General features: G+C 41.7%; 1 protein-coding gene across 4 annotated transcripts in view; it reads right to left on the bottom strand.

Moving 5' to 3' along the window:
- fzr1a (fizzy/cell division cycle 20 related 1a) overlaps nt 1–18,745 on the bottom strand; it is a 56,684-nt gene that overhangs the window by 7,900 nt on the left and 30,039 nt on the right. For 2 of the 4 annotated variants that reach the window (XM_059991022.1, XM_059991021.1), the window contains exons 12-14: nt 16,092–16,196; nt 13,562–13,654; nt 810–7,458 (exon numbers count right to left, since the gene is read on the bottom strand). In XM_059991022.1, coding sequence (XP_059847005.1) covers nt 7,417–7,458; nt 13,562–13,654; nt 16,092–16,196 — 240 coding nt within the window. In that variant the 3' untranslated portion in view covers nt 810–7,416. Of the gene's footprint in view, nt 1–809; nt 7,459–13,561; nt 13,655–16,091; nt 16,197–18,745 lie in introns of those variants that run through there. The other 2 variants (XR_009516018.1, XM_059991020.1) reach the window with 1 other exon arrangement.

Below are 18,745 nucleotides of genomic sequence, written 5' to 3'. Positions count from 1 at the left end.
CTTTGTTTCTTGCTCCAATCAATACTGTTTAAACTAAACTCAAAGCATTCCAACAAAATTTCCAGAAATCTTCTATAATTAATGTCACTGTCAACTTGTATTATCGTTTATCAATGACATCTCCTATCAAGCAGGAGGTTCTGTAGCATTAGGACAAGGACTGTTAGGATGGGAAACAGCTTCTTTCTCCATGTCGTGAGTCTACTGAATCCACTGCCACCAGCCAGGTCTCATATCACACTGTAGTGTTATACTGTTTACTTGTTAATTTGTGTCATAAATTCACTTTGCTAAATATAAATCTTCTGGAATATATTTAAATATCAGTAATTTATTTGTGTTTTTGTACTGTGTTGTTCTGAGGATTGTTGTTTTGTTTCGCTATATACATTTGTACAGTTGAATGACAATAAACTTGTGTAGTCATGACCACAGGAAACATAGCTTTGGTATCACATACAGAATGGTAAAGGAACTCAGCAGGTCTATGGAAATTAATAGTCAACATTTACGACTGAGATGCTTCATCTCTGGTACAAGTTCTCAATAGATTTTTACTTTCTGGATCTCATCACAGAATAACGAACATCACATAATGTATTAGATTGAATTTAAATTAACTCAAGGTGTGCAAGTCTTTCTTTCTCCCTCCCCCACAATCCCCATTTGCTTTCAATCTACCTTCTCTGTTAGGAGGAGTACAGTCTGGTTGCTCTGGGATCCTGTTGATCATCCATGCAAGAATTTGACTCTTTCCTTGAACTGCCATTGCTGCAGTGAGATAAGTGAATGAAAGTCAGAGACAGAAAACACTCAGTGGCCACTTTATTAGGGACACCTGCTTGTTGACGCAAATATCAGCCAATCATGTGCCAGCAGCTCAATGCATAAAATTATGCAAACATGATCAAGAGGTTCAGTTTTTGTTCTGACCAAGTGTCATAATGGGGAAGAAATGTGATCTAAATGACTTTGATCGTGGAATAATTGTTGGTGCCAGACAAGGTGTTTTGAGTATCTCATCAAATGCTGATCTCCTGGAGTTTACAAGCACAACAGTCTCTAGAGTTTACAGAGAATGGAGCAAGAAAACAAACAAAAAAATCCAGTGAATGCCAGCTCCATGGGCAAAAATGCTTTCTTAATGAGGTCAGAGGAGAGGTTGGCAGGTATGATGTTATGGCCATCACTGAGTAGCGACTAAAAGATGATTATAGTTGAGTGCTTAAAATCCAAGGATACACATTGTATCAAAAGGACAGGCAGAGTGGTGGTGTGGCTCTGTTGGTAAAAAAAAATGAAATCAAATCTTTAGAGAGAGGTGACATAGGATTAGAAGATGTAGAATTGCTGTGGATTAAGGAACCAAAGGGTGCTATATACAGGCTTCTGAACAGTAGGTAGGATATGGGCTACACTTTTCAATAGGAGATAGAAAACACTTGTCAATGTTACAATAGTCGTGGGGGATTATTCGATATGCAGGAAGATTGGGAAAATCAGATTGGGGCTGACGTTGGATACCAAGAGAGAATTTGTAGAATGCCTGAGATGGCATTTTAGAGTAGCTAGTGGTTGGTTCAGCCCATTAGAGGATCAGTTATTCTGGATTGGGTGTTGTGTAATAAACTGGATTTGATTAGGGAGCTTAAGGTAAAGGAGCCCTTAGGAGATAGTGATCATATGATAGAATTCTCCCTGCAATTTGAGAGGGGGAAGTTAAAGTCAAATGTGTATTACAATGGAGTATAGGGAATTACAAAAGCAGAGGAACTGGCAAAAGTTGATTGGAACAAGACGCCAGCAGAGCATCAATGGCTGGAGTTTCTGGGACCAATATGTAAGGTGTATGATAGGTGCATCCCAAAGAAGTATTCTAAAGGTAGGATGACAAAACTGTGGCAGACAAGGGAAGTGAAAGCCAACATAAAAACCAAAGAAAGGGCACACAATGGAACAAAAATTAGTGGAAGAAGTTAAAGGATTGGGAAGCTCTTAAAAACCAACAGAAGGCAACTGAAAAAGATACAAGGAGTGAAAAGATGAAATCTAGCCAATAATATCAGAGGATACTAAAAGAGTTTTCAGATTTATGTAAAGTGTAAAAGAAACGGGAGTAGTATCAGACCAGTGGAAAATGATGTTGGAGATTTAGTAATGGTGGACAAGGAAATAGTGGTCAAACTGATTAAGTATTTTGTACCAGTCATGACTGTGGAAGACACTAGTGCTATACAGAAAGTTCAAAGGTGTCAGGGGGCAGAAGTGAGTGCAGTTACCATTACTGGGGAGAAGGTGCTTGGGAAGCTGAAAGGTTTGAAGGTAGACAAGTCATCTTGATCAGATGGACTACATCAGAGGGTTCTGAAAGAATTAGCTGAAGAGATAGATAGTGGAGGCATTAATAATGATCTTTCAAGAATCAATATTTTCTGGCATGGCTCTGGAGGAATGGAAAATTGCAAATGCCACTCCACTCAAGAAGGGAGCGAGGCAAAAAAAAAGGAAATTATAAGCCAGTTAGACTGACCTTGGTGGTTGGGAAGATGTTGAGAGTCAATTGATAAGGATCTTGCGAGCACTTTTTACGTTCTATGCCAATGATTTGGATGATGGAATTGATGGCCTTGTGGTCAGTAAAAAGATAGGTGAAGAGGCAGGTAGTGTTGGGGGAGCAGGGAGGCTTCAGAGGGACTTAGATGAGGAAAATGGGCAAAGTAGTGGCAGATGGAATACAGTGTCAGGAAGTGGATAGTCTTGCGTGTCGGTAGAAGGAATAAAAGCCTAGACTATTTTCCAAACAGACATAACATTCAAAATCCGAGGTGCAATGGTGTTTGGGAGTCCTCATGCAGGAGTTGAGCTGGTGGTGAGAAAGATAAATGCATTGTTCCGATTAATTTCCAGAGGACTAGAATATAAAAACAAGCATGTAATGCTGTTGCTTTATAAGGGAGTGGTGAGGCCTTAGTTGGAGCACCATAAGCAGTATTGGGCCTCTTATCCAAGGGATATACTGACAGTGGAGGGGTTCAATAGAGGTTCATGGGAGTTATTCCAGGAATGAAAGGCTTATCATATGAGGAGCATTTGATGGCTCTGGGCCTGTCCTTGGTGGAATTAAGGAGAAAAGGGGGAGGGAGAATATCATCGAAACCTATGGAATGGTGAAAGACCTAGAGACAGTGCATGTGGAGAGGTGGTTTCCTATAGTGAGGGATCAGAGGATACAACCAGAGAAAAGAGTGATGTCCATTCAGAACACAGATGAAAAGGAGTTTCTTTCATCAGAGGGTGCTGAATCTGTGGATTTCATTGCCACAGGCAGCTGTGGAGGCCAGGTCATTGAGTGTACTGTATTTAAGTCAGTGTTGATAGATTCTCGATAAGTCAGAGCATGAAAGTTACAGGGAAATGGCAGGAAAATGAGTTTGAAGGAAATGGATCAGCCATGATCAAATGGCCTAATTCTGCTCCGATGTCTTATGGAGAATGGTCCCACAGGCTCAAGCTGACAGGAAGCAACCATGCATTACACCAGTGATTTGCAGAAGAACACGTCACTGTTTGACTATTTTTATTTCTGAGTTCTATTGGGTTGTATATAGTACATATACTTCAATAATAAATGTACTTTGAAAGCACAACACATCAAACTTTGAAGTGATGTGTTACAGGAGCAGAAGACCACAGTGGCTTCCACTCCTGTAGTTAACAGCACCAATAAGTGCTATTTCTGGACATTTGAAGTTAATATTTTGGAAGACTTGGAAAAGCATTAACATGGGAAACTGTTGGTGTGTGGAAGGGTTGGAGTTTCCTTGTGCATGAACTAAAGTTAACATGCAGATAGAACAAGACATCATAAAAGGAAAATACTAGGTATGTTGACTTTTACTGTAACTATGTGGCAGTCTTGTACATCTCTTGATCAAGTAACACAAAATATAGTGTGAGCAGTTTCAGCGTCTGGAGCTCAGAAAGGCTGCATTTGCCTTTGAGAGGAGACAAAGGGAAGCATTTGGAGCCGAGGATTGATTCACAAAGTGATGAACAAAAAAAAAATGGGCCTATACTTGAAGTTCAAAAGAATCAGAGATAACTGCACTATGACAAAACAAAAGATTAAATGTAAGAGAATCTGCGGATGTTGGAAACCCAGAGCAACAAACAATATTCAGGAGGAACTCAGCAGGACAAGCTGCATAAATGGAGAGTAATAAACAGTTGATGTTTCAGGCTGAGACTCTTCATCAGGACTAGAAAGGAAGACAATAGACAATGGGTGCCGAAGTAGACCATTCAGCCCTTCGAGCCTGCACCACCATTCTGAGATCATGGCTGATCATCTACTATCAATACCCGGTTCCTGCCTTGTCCCCATATCCCTTGATTCCCCTATCCATAAGATACCTATCTAGCTCCTTCTTGAAAGCATCCAGAGAATTGGACTCCACTGCCTTCTGAGGCAGTGCATTCCAGACCCCCACAACTCTCTGGGAGAAGTTTTTCCTTAACTCTGTCCTAAATGACCTACCCCTTATTCTCAACCCATGCCCTCTGGTACCGGACTCTCCCAGCATCTGGAACATATTTCCTGCCTCTATCTTGTCCAATCCCTTAATAATCTTATATGTTGCAATCAGATCCCCTCTCAATCTCCTTAATTCCAACATGTACAAGCCCAGTCTCTCTAACCTCTCTGTGTAAGACAGTCCAGACATCCCAGGAATTAACCTTGTGAATCTACGCTGCACTTCCTCTATAGCCAGGATGCCCTTCTTTAACCCTAGAGACCAAAACTGTACACAATACTCCAAGTTGGTCTCACCAGGGCCCTGTACAAATGCAAAAGGATTTCCTTGCTCTTGTACTCAATTCCTTTTGTAATAAAGGCCAACATTCCATTAGCCTTCTTCACTGCCTGCTGCACTTGCTCAATCACCTTCAGTGACTGATGAACAAGGACTCCGAGATCTCTTTGTATTTCTCACTTACCTAACTCTACACCGTTCAGATAATAATCTGCCTTCCTGTTCTTACTCCCAAAGTGGATAACCTCACACTTGTTCACATTAAACGTCATCTGCCAAGTATTTACCCACTCACCAGCCTATCCAAGTCACCCTGAATTCTCCTAACATCCTCATCACATGTCACACTGCCACCCAGCTTAGTATCATCAGCAAACTTGCTGATGTTATTCTCAATGCCTTCATCTAAAGCATTGATGTAAATTGTAAACAGCTGTGGTCCCAATACTGAGCCCTGTGGCACCCCACTAGTCACCACCTGCTATTCTGAGAAACACCCATTCACCGCTACCCTTTGCTTTCTATCTGCGAACCAGTTTTCTATCCATGTCAATATCTTCCCCCCAATGCCATGAGCTCTGATTTTACCCACCAATCTCCTTTGTGGGATTTTATCAAATGCCTTCTGAAAATCGAGGTACACTACATCCACTTGATCTCCCTTGTCTAAATTCCTGGTTATATCCTCGAAAAACTCCAATAGATTAGTCAAGCATGATTTGCCCTTGGTAAATCCATGCTGACTCGGCCCAATCCTATCACTGCTATCTAAATATGCCACTATTTCATCTTTAATAATGGACTCTAGCATCTTCCCCACTACTGATGTTAGGCTGACAGGACGATAGTTCTCTGTTTTCTCCCTCCCTCCTTTCTTAAAAAGTGGGATAACATTAGCCATTCTCCAATCCTCAGGAACTGATCCTGAATCTAAGGAACATTGGAAAATGATTACCAATGCATCTGCAATTTCCAAGGTCACCTCCTTTAGTACCCTAGGATGCAGACCATCTGGAAGGGGACAGATGCCAGAATAAAATAGGTAGATGATACGGGGAGGAGAGGGAAATGAAGAAAGCAGCTGAGAGGTGATAGCTGGAAAAGCTAAAGGGCTGGAGAAGAAGGAATCATCTTCTGGAAGAGGAGACTAGATCATGAGTGTCCCGGGACTAAGAAGCTTGATAGATCGAGCCCAAGTTCTTTTGCTGAATTGTTTACAATTATGGCAAATGGTCGCAGGATAAGGGATTCCATGGAAGACCTTTTATTTTGTGTTACACTAATGGTATTGAGCACCGATCATTACAATAGCCTCTTTTACACTCCGCACACAAGCATTGAGTATGTTGTGGACAGAGAGTATCAAAAAATGTGGGGACTGTGCTGGAGAGTAGACTGCTGGACAGCTGATTAGAGGGCTAGTGTGGTCGACAGTTTTCATTTCCCAATTATTTTTAAAAACAGGACCCATTCAAATATCTAGCCCTCAGTACACAAAATCCACAAATATTGTTAAAAAAAAATCACTGAATGGAATAAAAATAATCAGCAAAACAATCCTTATCATTCCAAGACACGTTTGCAATTTTCTGATTTCTATTAACTTTTTGCAAGTCCAGTTCTGAAATGTGTCAAAGACGTATACACTGCTAAACTTCAAAACCTGTCATGTCTCCCTGACCATATTACAATTTGCAGTCATATTGGCTAACAACAATTTTCAGTTTAAACAACTTTACTCATATCCATTGAGCCAGAAGGTTCATTTACAATTACAATGAGAGCAATTTACAGAGTAAAAGATCACAGATGGTTTAAAATTACAGGAGTGAGTGTATAAACATTAACAGCCTTGCTAATGGAGACCACTAAAATTTTAACTAACAAAATTCAAGTGCTTTCCCATCCGTATTTGTATACTTCTGAGACAAGATCATTTTCAACATTACAAGCAGCAAGACTTTAATCTACCCACAAATTGTAGGGCTTATACTTCAAAGGATGCTTATAATCAGAATTTCTGCCAAATTATTACTAAAATACTATACTATTGTGCAGTCCAACATGATGTTAATCTATAGTAGTCAATTTGTAATAACAAAATACTTATTAGTAATCTTCCTGCTTAATAATTTGAAAATTTTGGTAATGCTGTGTGTTTAGGCACACTGGAAGCCACAATCAAGCCTTGGGATGCATTTTCACTGCATTTTTACACAACATTATATTTAATGTACCTTTCCTACATCAAAAATATTTACAGTTAACACTAAATAAAATGTATCAATATCACATTTCATCTGACAATGAAAAGTAGCTGGCTCTTTACATAACTGTACAAAGAAAATTAGAATATAGCACTGTAGCTACACCTAATTCAAAACTTTGGCAGTCTTTTCAAACAGTTCTTTGTAAACAGACATAATTGCAAACAGTCTTTTTTTTAAAAGTTCGAGCTGTTTGGAATGAGCAGCAAGTTTCTTCAAAAAGTCCTTTAAGATCCATCCACATGAAAATAATCAGCACTGGCATGATGAAACAATTCCTTGTATAGTTATGGGATTGTTGCCAGTTTCCCTATTTAACATTATTTCCTCTATTTTCATCGTATCCTCGTAAAGAGATTTAGCACAGATATGGATTCCTGTAAATCAACACAAACAATATTTCATCTTCAGAAAAATAATCCTCTCCCCCCCACCCCCAGAGTTCACCTATTTATATATACTCTAATAGTCTCATGTTTGTGAGCTCAAAGTGCACTGTTCTTTTATAAATCAGACATTAAGCAGCATTCAAATTATGTTTTCACATTTTGCAAGTATCTCATCATTGAAATATGCAGAAGGCACAGCCTCAGAATACAAGGACATCCCTTCAGAACAGACATGAGGAGGAACTTCTTCAGCCAGAAGGTGGTGTATCTGTGGAATTCACTGAAAGGCCTATTTAGAGTGGATGTGGAGAGCATGCTTCCTATCGTGAGGGAGTTTAGGACCAGAGGGCACAGCCTCAGAATAGAGAGATGTCCCTTTAGAAAAGAGGTGAGGAGGAACTTCCTGAGCCACAGGGTGGTGAAGATGTGGAACTCATTACCACAGCTGGCTGCAGAGGCCAAGTGAATTTGAATTGAATTGACTTTCTTACATCCTTCACATACAGGAGTAAAAATCTTTACGTTACGTCTCCATCTAAATGTGAATAAATAGAACAGCCAATGTAATATAGAGTACACTCAAATCAGCATGAGTTCCACCAGCCCATCAGACTGATGAAGAAGTTGTCCTGGAGCCTGTTGGTTCTGGGTTTTATGCTGCGGTACTGCTTCCCGGATGGTAGCAGCTGGAATAGATTGTGGTTGGGATGACTCGGGTCCCCAATGATCCTACGGGCCCTTTTTACACACCTGTCCTTGTAAATGTCCTGAATCATGTGAAGCTCCCAACTACAGATATGCTGGGCTGTCTGCACCACTCTCTGCAGAATCCTGTGATTAAGGGAAGTACAGTTCCCATACCAGGCAGTGATGCAGCCAGTTAGGATGCTCTCAATGATGCCCCTGTAGAAAGTTCTTAGGGCCTGGGGGCCCATATCAAACTTCAAACTTCTGAGGTGAAAGAGGTGCTGGTGAGGTCCTCAGTGATGTGGATGCTGAAGAACTTGAAGCTGTTTACCCTCTCAACCCCAATCCACTGATGTCAATAGGGGTTAGCTCGACTCCATTCCTCCTGTAATCCATAACCAGCTCCTTTGTTTTTGCGACATTGTGGGAGAGGTTGTTTTCTTGACACCACTGTGTCAGAGAAATATACCCAAGTCATTGGGTGTATTTAAAGGTTGATAGCTTCTTGATTAGTAAGGGTCTCAAAGGTTACAGAGTGAAGGCAGGAGAATGGGATTGAGCGGGTTAATTAATCAGCCATGATCAAATTGGAAAAAAGACGTGACAGGCTGAATGGCCTATTTCTTCTCCTACTATGTCTTATGATGTTTTTAAACTCCTGTTAGTTTTGAGCATCATGAGCATACGACCTAAAGACATAGGAAAAGAATTAGGCCAATTGAGAATTACTAATCAAGACTCTTGAACGTACATTTCAAAAATACCGAATGACTTGGCATCCATCGCGTCTGTGGCAATGAATTCCATAGATTCACCACCCTGTGGCTGAAAAAATTCCCCCTTTCTGTTCTAAACGGACACCTCACTATTCTGAGGTTGCGCCCTGTCCTGGACTCCTCCACTGTAGGAGACATCTTCTCCTATTACCATTAGCATGCAAAACATTTTCCAACCAGTACAGCACATACGCTTGGTTCACCAATTCTAGATGTGGCTTCTGCTCCCCCACTAGGCCATTTGTAATTCTTCCACACCCATTTGCAAAATGTCCCCATCCTCCTATTCAGTTACAAACTTGTTTACAAGTACCCAGCTACAAAGTGGCTGTAATAAATAGTTTGGGTGAAGCTGAACCATCAGAAATATGACATTATACACTCAGTGGTCACTTAATTAGTTCAAAGTAAAATTATCCAAGTACACACGCCACCATGTAGAACCCGGAATTTCATTTTCTAGCAGGCATTCACAGCAAGTCCAAGAAACAAAAGAATTAATGAAAGAGTACACCCAATAGGATACACAACCAATATACAAAAGACAACAAACTGCGCAAATGCAAAGTAAATAAGCAATACATAACTAGAAAATGAAATGGGGTGCTTGAAAGTTAGTCCATAGGTTGTGGGAACAGTTCAGTGATGGGGTGAGTGAAGATATCCCCTCTGACTCAAGAGCTTGTTGGTTGACAGGTAACAAATGTTTCTGAACCTGGTGCACCCTGAGGCTCCTGGACCTTCTTCCTGATGAAAGAAAGAAGAGAACATGGCCTGGATGGCAAGGGTCCTTGATGGCGGATGCTGGTTTCAATGGTGAGGAGGGCAATATTCACTACTTTTTGTAGGATTTTCAGTTCAAGAGAATTGTTATTTCCATATCAGGCTGTGATGCAACCAGACAACATATTCTCCACCACACATCTATTTATTTAGAGATATAACTCTGAATAGGTCCCTCAGGCCCTTCATACAATGCTGCCGTGCAACACTTGAGAACTCCAACTCAATCATGGAACAATTTACAATGACCGATTAACCTACCTGATACATCTTTGGATTGTAGGGAGAAAGCAGAGCACTTGATAAAAACCCATGCATTCTACTGGGAGGAAGAACAAACTCCTTACAGAAAATGCCAGGATTGAACTCTGATGCTCTTACCTGTAATAGGGCCATGTTAACCGCTATGCTACTGTGGTGCCCATCTATACAAGTTTATCAAAGTTTTAGATGTCATGCCAAACTTCCAAGGAATTTAAAGTTGCAGATCCTCTCATTATGACTGATTCACAAACCTCTGGTTTCCTCCTCCTGAAGTCAATAACATCTCCTTGTTCTTGCTGACATTGTGTAAGAGGTCGTCGTTGTGGCACCACTCAGCCAGATTTTCAGTCTCCCTACTGTATGCTGATTCTTCACCACCTTTGATTCAGCCAGCAACAGTTCTGTCATCAGCACACTTAAATACAGCACAATCATAAGTATAAAGTGTGCAGAGCAGGGGGCTAAGCAAAGCCTTGTCGTGCATCTGTTTTGAGGGAGATTGTGCAGATGTTTTTGCCAATCTAAACTGACTGGTGTCTGCAAGTGAAGAAATCAAGGATCCAGTTACACAAGGAGGTATTGAGGCCAAAGTCTTGAAGCTTAATGATTAGTTTTGAGGGGATGATAGTATTGAATGTCATCCTGCAGTTGATAAAGAGCATCCTGATGTATACATCTTTGCTGTCCAGATGTTCCAGCATTGAGTAAAGAACTAAAGATATCTGCTGTGGACCTGTTGTGCTGGCAGGCAAATTGGAGTGGATCCAAGTCGCTTCTCAGGCAAGAGTTCATTTGCTTCATCACCTCTCAAATCACTTCATCAAAATTTCAAAAATAAATCATCGAAGTACATATATGTTACCATATGCAATCCTGAGATTCATTTTCTGGCAGGTACATTCAATAAATTCACAGAATAATCATAACAGAATCATTGAAAGACTGCATCGACTTGGGCATTCAACCAGTGCACAAAGGACAACTGTGCAAATACAAAAAGAAAGAAATAATAATAAATAAGCAATAAATATTGAGAACACGAGATCCTTGAAAGTGAGTCTGTAAGTTGTGGGAACTTTTCAATGTTGGGGCAAGTTATCCCCAGTAGATGTACGTTATTACAGTAGATAAGTGCTACTGGATAATGGTCATTGAGGCAGGTTAGTACCTCAGACTCCTGATGCGAGAGATATCGGCAAACACTTCAGCAAGTTGATCAGCACAGGTCTTGAGTACTCAGCTTGGTACCCCATCTGGGCCAGATGCTTTCCATGGATTCACCCTTCTGAAGGATGCTCTCACATCGGCCTCAGGGACTGAAATTACAGGGTCACTGTGAGCTGTGGGAATAAAGGTTCCTTCATGTCTTGATGGTCAAAGTGAGCACAGAAGGCATTCAGATCTTCTGGGAGTGAAGCCTTGTTGTCACCTATATTACTTGGTTTCAGTTCATAGGAGGCAATAGAATTCAAACCCTACCACAGCATCCTTCAGTGATTCAAGTTTGGTCTGGAATTGCCACGTCATAGGTGAGATGACTTTATGGAGATCCTACCTGGACCTCTTGTATCTTACTTGGTCACCAGGCATGAAGGCCAATGATCTGGCCCTCAGCAGATTGCAGATCTCAGGATTTATCCTGGATAGGGAAGGTTAAATTGTTTCGTGCAGACACTTGCCTACGACTATTTTTATAAAGACTGTGACAACCATGGTGTATTCATTCAGATCCGTTGAGTCCTTGAACAGAGTCCAGTCCACTGGCTTGAAACAATCCTGTAGCCGCTCCTCTGCCTCCACACGACCAGCTGTGTTCTCATCTCTGGAGCCTTCTCTTTAGCCTCTACCTGTGTGGGGGTAGGATAGCCAAGTGATCAGACTTCCTGAAATCCAGACAAGGCATGGAGTAGTAGGCCAATCACAAACAAGGGAAAATCTGCAGATGCTGGAAAAGCAAGCAACACACACAAAATGTTGAGTTCCTCCAGCATTTTGTGTATGGAACAGTAGGCATTCCTAATAGTAGTATAGCAGCTGGCAAATACGTTGGGACCCCTGGTGCTGTAGATTATGTTGTTGATAATTGGGCAAAGATTTCTTCAAACAAGCCTGACTAAAGTTCCCACTATGATTTGAAAGCAGTTGGGGTAAGCTTTTTCTCGTTTGGTGATGGCAGCATTCAATATCTTGAGTACCTGATTAACAATGGCTTTTGGTCGTGTGCAAACTGCAATCAGGATCACGGAGAAAAACTCTTGCTAAGTAGAACAGCTAGCACTTAATCATCAGATGTTCCAGGTCAGGGGAACAGTGTGACAAGACCACTGTGTACAAGCACCACTAAGAGCTTATCATGAAACATAGACCCCCACCTTTTGCCTTGTCCAAATCAGCAGTCCTGAGTGAACCATGTCTCCATGAAATAGAGAACACAGCAATTCCTCAATTCCCTCTGATACAGCAATCTTGTCCTTAGGTTCATAATCTTGTTCTTCAGTGACTGTATATTTGCTAAAAAGATGGTTGGTAGTTGAACCTTCATTCATTGGCATTTCTGCCTGGTTTCGATCCTCCCTCACCTCCCTTAAGGACATGATGATGTAACTTCGTCCGCTGTTCATCCTTGAGAGTTAAGTATGCCAAGTCCTTCAAAAGACTGTGAAATCACTAGTTTCTTAAGACGGTTCAAAACTACATGGCTTAAAGGGAAAATACAGGCTGCAGACTGTAGTGAGGATAATTCATAAGAGATATATTTAGAAGTTTTATATGCAGCCTACAATATGTCGCTGTGGTTCACTGGCACCATCTTGACCAATAGGAAATTAGGTACACCTACTTATTAATACAAATGTCAAATCAGCCAATCACGTGGTAGCAACTCAATGCATAAAATCATGAAGACATTTTCAACAACAAAAGACCACAACCTTATTACATACCTGATAAAGTGACGACTGAGTGTACGGAGGCATCTAATCATTAGCTTCAATACTAACATTAATAAGGAACTATTAATGTAATCAAGAGATTACTTCATTGGGCAAAGGAATAGGGTCGCTGTGAGTGGAGAGGGAGCAAACATCACCTGGTGAATAGTCGGAGTTGTTAAAAAGGATGGCGACTCCATCTGGAAGGTCTGTGTTGAGTATAGCCACAGTGGGATATCAGGCGCATGGCATCTAACCTCCAGCAGGCTCCACACTACGGTACAATATCATGCAGGTACAGAGGTCCTGAACCCACTGACACACACACACACACAACAGACAGCTGGTTATTTAGGGAACTCCCACATCATCATTGGCATAAGAAGAAGAAAGCCTGTAACTCCGAGTGGAGTCATTGGGACGCCATTGTGACAGCGTTTTTTAAAGTAGGCTTTCTGCTTTTATGAGTTCGAGTTGCTAGCTCGATGCTCAACCCAGCACAGATGGATGGAAAGCATGCAGGGAGCTGGCAGAACTTGAACTCGGGAGCCTTCGCTCCAAAGTCCGGCGCTGATGCCACTATGCCACCCGCCGGAATCATTGGCATAAACTGGCCCAATATCACCACAGCTACCCATTAACATCTCATACCTTAGTTGAACGAGTTTTACTAAAAACGTTCCAGAATCTGAGTGTTTCATCTCCAGCACCAGTGACGATGGCTTCTCCATCTGGGGACATTGCCTAGAGATTAAAGAGAAAATGTATGATTTAAACACAAGAGATTCTCCTGATGAAGGGTCTTAGCCTGAAACATCAACCGTTTATTCCTCTCCATAGATGCTGCCTGACTTGCTGAGTTCATCCACCATTCATTTTCCAAATACAAGAGAACAGTTACTTAATGCTTTTTAAAAAAATATACAAAATCTACGTTTATCAACTACCTTTCTTTCGTCCATCTTAAATCTTTCTTAACTGGGAAGCACTGATGGGAGTCTCACATAACCAATGATGCTGGAGAATGGGCTAACACAACACTTAAATCCACCTTTACTCTCCTCTTTGGAATTCAATATTCACAATTTCATTTACAAATCTTGATTTTTTTTTATTTAGAGTAACAGGCCCTTCCAGCCCAAATAGTCCACTCCCCCATTTGCAACCATGTGACAAAGTAACGTATAGACCCATACCTCCTTGGAATGTGGGAGGAAATCAGAATACCCAGAGGAAACCCATGAGGTCATGGGGGAGAACATACAAATTCCTCACAGACAGCAACAGGAATTGTACTCGGGTGTTGGCATTGTGAAGCATCGCGCTATCTACAATACTATCTTGTCACCGCTAACCATCCAAATTAATTGCATGATATGTTAGAGAAACACCAGATAACATCCAAACTTCTGCATTACAATGTAGGTCAGCTGGAGGCAGACTGACTGAATTTGAACTGGGTTTGGGGGGGGGGGGGGGGGGGAAGGTGGTTAGGGCCAACATTGAATTACACCTACTTATACATACTCATGAGAAGTATGCTAGATTATTTCCTCCCAGTATCCTAGCGACGTGGGCTCAATTTCCACTATTGTCTGCAAGGAGAATGTTCTTCCCATGATTGTGTGGGGTTCCTCCCATTATTCAAAGACATGAGTTAGGATTAGTAAATTACAGGCCTGGTGCTGGAAGCCTGGCGACACGTGGACAGCCACTAGCACATCCACGAGCTGTGTTGGTCATTGACACTGTTTCCATGTATGGGTGACAAATAAAGCTAATCTTTAAACCTTCAGGGAACCAGTTTCTGTGAGCATATCTTGTTACAAAATATAACATAACCCAGATGATGCGGTGGGCAGCTATCTATAGGACTGCTTTATTGATGCTCTGGAATCTAAACCCAATGTTAAACTGATCGCTGTGGACTAAACTGACAGATATGGATTGGCATCTTCAAGGTGCAAAGGCATCCAGAATGTGCAAAATTAGAAACTGATCGTTCATCACTCAGACTCTTAAAAAAGATGAAGGCTGCCAAGGCATAATTTAACTTCAGCAAAACAATCATCTCCACCAAAGCCCAGCTGTGAAAGGAGGAGGCTAGGCATGGGATTAGCAACCTCATCCTGTAAAAACCCAGAGCTATAGAAACACATGGAAAGGAAGGATCAGGAAATCTCCAGGAAGACCTTCCTCATTGCTGTTGCTGCTGTGAGGTCCGGGACTCTGCTGGGAAGAACAGGCCCCCAGTCCTCGGGGTCGCATTGCCGATGGCCGTTGGCAGGGCCGTCTTAATACGCTTGAGGATGGTGCTCGGAGAAGCTGTGCCGGAGGGGATGGTCGTTGGCTCGGAGGTACGATGGACTCGGAGTCCGCTGCAGTCAGGTCGCTTTCGGCGTGTGCTGCGTCTACCAGGCTGGGTTCGACGGAGCTTTCATTGTGTGCTGCGTCTGTGAGGCCGTGGAAGTCCACAGCGGGGGTACTCCCTTCTGCCGCCGGCGTGGAATGGCGAGTCTGTCGGGACCCTAGGGGACTTGTGTAAACTGTGTGGTGATTTCTTTTGAACTTATAGTCCTTTAACATCTTTGGACTATTTTTTACTGTGCTCATGGTCTGTTTTTTTTTATCAATTATGCTATTGTTTGCACTGTTGTAACTATATGTTGTAAATATGTGGTTTTGTGAAGGTCCTGTAGCTTTAGTTTTTGGTCTTGTTTGTTTGGTGTTTGTTTGGAGCTCCTTTCTGGGGAACGCGCTAAGATGGTAGCGCGATATTAATACGTAGCAGCCTCTCCGGACTCTGGATTGGGGATTGCTAAATGTTATGTGGATTTTCTAGTGTAGCCTGTTTTGTCATTTGCTTTTGTGATATCATTCTGGAGGAATGTTGTCTCATTTTTTTAACTTCATTGCATTTGTGGTTTCTAAATGACAATAAACTGAATTTTTGATGGGCTATACCTGGAGGGAACTTGAAAGGCTGGCCCAAGACAAGATGATGTCGGTGGCCTCTGCCCCTGTAGGAGATGGGCTTAAGTAGAACAGAATTATCAGTTATTCAGAAAGTCTAATCAGCTGAGCAACTTTACAAGGCTGGATACATGGAGTTTATCACAAAGCCAAAGCAGATTCCTGTTCCAGTGTTATATAACTACGTAAAAATAATTAATCAACTCACCAAGTACAGCACTCTGTACGAATGCCCAGTCAATTTGGCTACTTGCGTCAATGAAGGATACTTCCACACCAGGATTTGATTTTGTGAATAACCGTGAGTACTCACCTAAGGGTATGAAAATAACTGCTTTACAAAAAAAAATGCAAACATTAACAATAAAATATGTAGATAAATTATCAATTGTTGTTCAGTCAATATTACAGGTATACCAGGGTAGTTTCTGGATTGCTATCTGTGCCACTTGCCAGTGAGGGTAAAAACAGGATGATCTGGCAGATTAATACAAGGCTGAGAAGTTGGTGCAGGGGTCTGAGCTTCAGGTTCTTGGATCATTGGGATCTCTTCTGGAGAAGGTATGACCTGTACAAAAGGGTTGTACCTGAGCCCGATGGGGACCAATATTCTTGTGGACAACTTTGTTAGGGATGTTGGGGAGGTTTTAAACTAATTAGGCAGCGGGGTGGGAACCAGAGTGAAGGGACTCAGGACAGGACAGATGGTTAAAAAAGCAAAGGTAGAATCAGTCAGACTGACAGGAAGAGGAGGTAGATGACGGGACAAAATTGTGGCCAATTTGATGAATATCAGTGCATTAGGAATGCAAAATCAAAAAAGGGTAGCAAATATAATACCCAAAGTGTTATATCTCAATGCACAGAGTATAAGAAATAAGGTGTGTGATCTTGTTGCACTTTTACAGATTGTTGGGTATGATGTTGTGGCAACCACTGAATCTTGGCTGAAGGGAGCTGAATGTCTAACATTACACATAGTATCAGAGGGATGGGAAAGTAGGCAGAGGGGATGGCGTGGTTCTGCTGGTAAAGAATGGCATCAAATCATTAATGATGTGACATAGGATTGGAACATGTTGAATCCTTGTGGGTTGAATTAAGAAACTGCAAGGGTAAAAGGATCCTGACGGCAGTTTTATACAGGCCCCCAAATAGTAACTGGGATGTGGAAATAGAAAAGACATGTCAAATGGGCAATTTTATGATAGTCATGAGATATTTTAACATGTAGGTAGATTGGGAAAATCAGGTTGGTAATGGATTTTAGGAAAGTGAATTTATTGAATGCCTGAGATGGCTTTACAGAGCAGCTCGTCGTTGAGCATACTAGGGGACCAGCTATACTGGATTTGGTGTTATGTACTGAACTGGAGGCAATTAGGAAGCTTAAGGTAAGGAGCCTAGGAGGCGTGATCACAAACCTAAAAGACCTATAGATACACAAGTCACCTGGACCAGATGAACTGCATCCTAGGGTTCTGAAAGAGGTAGTGTTAGAGATTGCAGTGGCAGTAGAAATGATCTTTCAAAAATCATTGGACTCTGGCATGGTGCCAGAGGACTGGAAAACTGCAAATGACGCTCCACTCTTTAAGAAAGGAGGGAGGCAGCAGAACGGAAATTATAGACCAGTTAGCCTGACCTCAGTATTTGCGAAGATGTTAGAAACAATTGTTAAGGATGAGGTGATGGAATACTTGGTGACACAGGACAAGATAGTACTAAGTCAGCATGGCTTCCTTCAGGGAAAATCGTACCTGACAAACCTATTGGAATTCTTTGAGGAGATTACAAGTAGGAAAGATAAAGGGGATGCAGTAGATATTGTATATTTGGACTTTCAGAAGGCCTTTGACAAGGTGCCACACAAGGCTGCTTACCAAGTTAAGAGCCCATGGTATTACAGGAAAGTTACTGACATGGTTAGAGCATTGGCTGACTGGAAGGAGGCAGTGAGTGGAAACAGAAGGACCCATCTCTGGTTGGCTGCATGTGATGAGTGGTGTTCCGCAGGGGTCAGTGTTGGGACCACTTCTTTTTATGCTGTATATAAATGATTTCGATGATGGCTTTGTTGCCAAGTTTGCAGATGATATGAAGATTGGTGGAGGGGCAAGTAGTGTTGAGGAAACAGGTAGGATGCAGCAGGACTTCGATTACGAGAATGGGCAAGAAAGTGGCAAATGAAATACAATGTTGGAAAATGCATGGACATGCACTTTGGTAGTAGAAATAAATGTGCAGACTGTTTTCTAAATGAGGAGAAAATCCAAAAATCTGGATGCAAAGGAACTTGAAGTCCATGTGCAGAACACCATAAAGGTTAACTTGCAAGTAGTCAGTGGTGAGGAAGGCAAATGTCATGTTAGCATTCATTTCAAGAGGTCTAGAATACAAGAGCAAGGATGTGATGCTGAGGCTTTATAAGGCACTGGTGAGGCCTCACTGAGTATTGTCAACAGTTTTGGGCTCCTTACTCAAGAAAAAACGTGGGTTCAGAGGAGGTTCACAAGGATTATTCCGGGAATGAAAGGGTTATCATATGAGAAATTTTGATGGTTCTGGCCCTGTACTCATTGGAATTTAGAAGGATTGGGGAGGAGGGGAGAGATCTCATTGAAACCTTTCAAATGTTGAAAGACGTAAATAGAGCAGATGTGGAAAGGATGTTTCCCATGGTGTGGGAGTCTAAGACAAGAAAGCACAGACTCAGGAAAGAGAACCAACCAATTGAAATGTGGAGAAGTTTCTTTAGCTAGAGGATGGTGAATTTGTGGAATTTGTTACCACAGGCAGCTGTGGAGGCCATGTCATAAGACCATAAGATACAGGAGCAGAAGTAGGCCATTCGGCACATTA

Source organism: Hypanus sabinus, chromosome 16 (assembly GCF_030144855.1).
Source record: "Hypanus sabinus isolate sHypSab1 chromosome 16, sHypSab1.hap1, whole genome shotgun sequence".
NCBI lineage: Eukaryota > Metazoa > Chordata > Chondrichthyes > Myliobatiformes > Dasyatidae > Hypanus > Hypanus sabinus.
The sequence above is the reverse complement of the archived record's forward strand: the minus strand, read 5'-3'. Positions and strand labels throughout refer to the sequence as shown.